Genomic DNA, 3,351 nt, shown 5'->3' on the forward strand with positions numbered 1-3,351 from the left:
GTTTGATTGGTATCTATTGGACACCTAATCCTCTAAGGGTTGGTGTGGAAGCTGAAAAACCAAAGGGAATCCAAGGGACCACTTGCAATATGAATCCAAGGGTCACACCATGTACTGTAAATGTATATCATTGTCAATAATAGATGTACTCTCATGCTTATCATTCATCTTTTGTTGTTGCCATCAATTCTACATTTCATAAATGTTTTCTCAGCTAAACTCTTGCTGCAATCTCTACTCACATTAGTAACGCTCTTCCTTCAGTGTTAATCCTTCCTGCATTGCATTTATTTACCTCTCAGTTTCTGTGCCTACTCGAATAGTATGTCGGTGGTGGTTTCTTTGTCAGTGTGTCAAGCCTGAAACCTCCTCAGCGTTGTCCTCAGTAGTTTCTCTGTTAGTGGAATGAGCGCGGTAGTTTCATATGCATTTTATACCACCAGTTCATAGTTTATGCATTCACAACTCATTTAATATCATCGCGCTCCGATTTTTGTTAATATATATCTCTCCTGGTTTTGTTAATATATGACTGAACCATTCCAATCTCTCTACATAATGCGTTTTGTTAATATATGACTGAACCATTCTAGTCTCTCTACACAATGCGTTCCAATTCCCTTGGAGGTTCCTTTGGGTAAAGCCCACTAATGTCAATATGCAAATCAGCCGCATTGTAAATTTCCACCCTGACAGCAAGGCCATTATCATCCTCAAGCAAAGTCATGATACCGATCATCTGGAAGGCATCTGCGCATAGAGTCTCGTAGAGCACCCGGCCACAGTGGACTGCCTGACCTGCAACTGGGTTAGGAATATGTGGTTCAGTCTTTTGAGCAGAACCGAGGAAGCTGCGTCCCTTCTACCAATGGGGTCTATGTAGGACACGCATGATTCAATAGTGCCTGGTACTAGTATGTCTTCCACAATTTCTTGATGGTGGACATTATGGATTCAAAGCAGGGCCTCCTTGTCGAACCTCTGAGAGGCGTCGAGGCTTGCTTCATCATAGTAACTTCAATCTTCTATGAGTGCATGATAGATTGCAAACAAAACGGAGAACAGAAACAATGCAAAGGGCATGTCACTTGTGACGTGCAGGCTTATCCCAGCTGCTTCAAGGGCATTATTCCGCACCCTTGGGATACTAGCATATATCGTTCAAAGTGTGCATTTGAAACATCGATACCTAAATGTAGATAATTCAAGTCCTCTCAGTTTGTCATATCAATCTGAAATTTGAAATCACGCTTTGCAGTTATAAGAGGTGCTTCCTTCACTCCTGGTAAGTTGCTAAACTTCTTGAGGCGCTCCTCTAGCTGTTTGTTTACTTCAACAGCCTTCACAACTCGCTTTCTTAGGTAGTTTTCATTCTTTTGAGCACCATTAGACACTCGTGTATTTTGGCCAATCTCTAAGCCTTGATGAACGTCTGACTGTTCTGGGAGTAGCACATGAATTCTGAGAATCAATTTTACTTCCCTCATTGGATTTTTTCTTCTGCATATCCTTTCTTCGAATAGGGAATATCATCCAAAATGTCACGTATCTCTTGGGGAGCACCCCTTATTCTGCACTGAGCAGCATAAACTGCAGTTGCAACGATAAATGTTGGGGAGTATCTCATTTCCAATTCTCCCAAACTCAAATTGGTAAGACAGAATGCAAGATTTTTCTCATCTTCAATAGAGTTATCAACTTTGATAAAATATCTAACGTAATCAATGGCGGTTGGAATTGTAATTTTGTAATCCAGTGCCTTCAGAATTGCTTGTTCCGTTAGCATTATTTCTGAAAGTGTGAATCTACGCTCTCCAAATCTAGTTGCCATTGGAGGCCAAACTTCCTCATACTTGGCTACCAGAAACAATACTACAGTAGCAACTAATTTCCAATTCTCTTCACTAATATTTCCAACTAAACAATATCTATCAAGTAGATTCTTGGAAAGATTACATGTTTCCTGGATTACTTCCCCCCTCTGTTGCATAGATCTCAAATATTCTGACATTCAAGCTCTGAACTCCTCGGTGATGGTGTTCATTTGTATTGGCATGGAACTTGGAGGCATACGACTCCTATTCTCATTTTCAACACGGTGTCCCACTACAAGCTGATTAGAGACGACTCCTGCATCAGTGTGTTGCACAGGCTAGCCTTGCACATTGAACTGAGCAACTTCTTTTTGCCTCCCACTTTCATGTGTTTAGGGTGTGAAACCAACTATCAAGAGGCCGCACTCCATTTATGGGCATAACCACAAATTCTGGAGTTCTTTCTGAGGGGCCTAAAGTCATCATTCCACCTTTTGTTATTGTTGTAGCTGCATTGAAGGGATTGCATGTTATCTCAAAGGTTGAATGAGTGTGGTTTGATGATGATACAAGGACTGTGGTGAAAAGGGAACCTGTGCTTCCATTTCCTGGGCAGCGTACATCATAAAAAAATGTTGAGGTGCCATTATGGGGACTGATAATTGCATATGTACTAATTTGTGTTGGTTGTCATTTAATTATCAGGTTCTATCTTCCAATCTGCTCGCTGTATAGTTAAGTTTTTGAATGAGAAATGTCCATTCTATAGGAGCTATCACTTAATGGCTATTGCATTTAATTTCTAAAGTTGCTATTGGAAAATATAATTTTATTTGGAGACTGTTACTACATGTGGAAGTATTAAAAACAATGTAGAGTGAATCAACTTACGAAAATCACCCACTGTGGAGAACATTGTGGCAAAAATCATTTGCATATCAGGGTTTATCTATTGAGACAATGGCCAGACTTGAAGATGCATTAAAGTTATTGAATATCCTAATTCATTCCACTGTTGATGAGATGGTAAAATTCAACAAAGAAACTCTTTTTGACATTCAAACTTATTTGAAAAATGCTCAAGAACAGATTGATTTTTTGCAGCTTGAATCTCAACTGCAGAAGGAAGAATTACAGCAGTGGAGTCATCATTCTGAATCTGTTTATGTTCAGAACATTGAAACAGACTCCCATAAGCAGAAAGTTTATCCAGATCCAGTACCTAATGAAGGAGAAGAGTTACATGTAGAATTTCATTCTGCACTTTCCAAGCCCATCATCAGACCTTGGGAAGAGTTTGTCCACAACAAGCACAGAACTAGTCTTGGATATGAAAAGGACGTGTCCTTTCATATTCCAGATTACTCAAAGACCATTCAGTTACAGAGTGTTGAATTCCTTCATGAAAATTCACCTTCAGTTGTTCCAAATTTTTCCCCTCTTCCACAGCAACAACAACAGATTGTGAAATTCCAACAATGTGACCGAGTTGGCCATATGAAAGATCATTATTTTGATCTTCATCCATGTAAGCACT

At 39.6% G+C, this 3,351-nt stretch overlaps 1 protein-coding gene across 1 annotated transcript; it reads right to left on the reverse strand.

The window, feature by feature from the left end:
* Nucleotides 1-1,483: 1,483 nt before the first annotated feature.
* Nucleotides 1,484-2,011, reverse strand: LOC149167890 (G2/mitotic-specific cyclin-2-like). The gene has a single exon (XM_089430621.1). It carries the CDS (start codon nucleotides 2,009-2,011, stop codon nucleotides 1,484-1,486), a length of 528 nt encoding a protein of 175 aa, XP_089286747.1.
* Between the last annotated feature and the right edge of the window lie 1,340 nt (nucleotides 2,012-3,351).

This window comes from Pinus tabuliformis, chromosome 5_1 (assembly GCF_031772625.1).
Source record: "Pinus tabuliformis cultivar Carrire ecotype Pingquan chromosome 5_1, CPIR1, whole genome shotgun sequence".
Taxonomy (NCBI): domain Eukaryota; kingdom Viridiplantae; phylum Streptophyta; class Pinopsida; order Pinales; family Pinaceae; genus Pinus; species Pinus tabuliformis.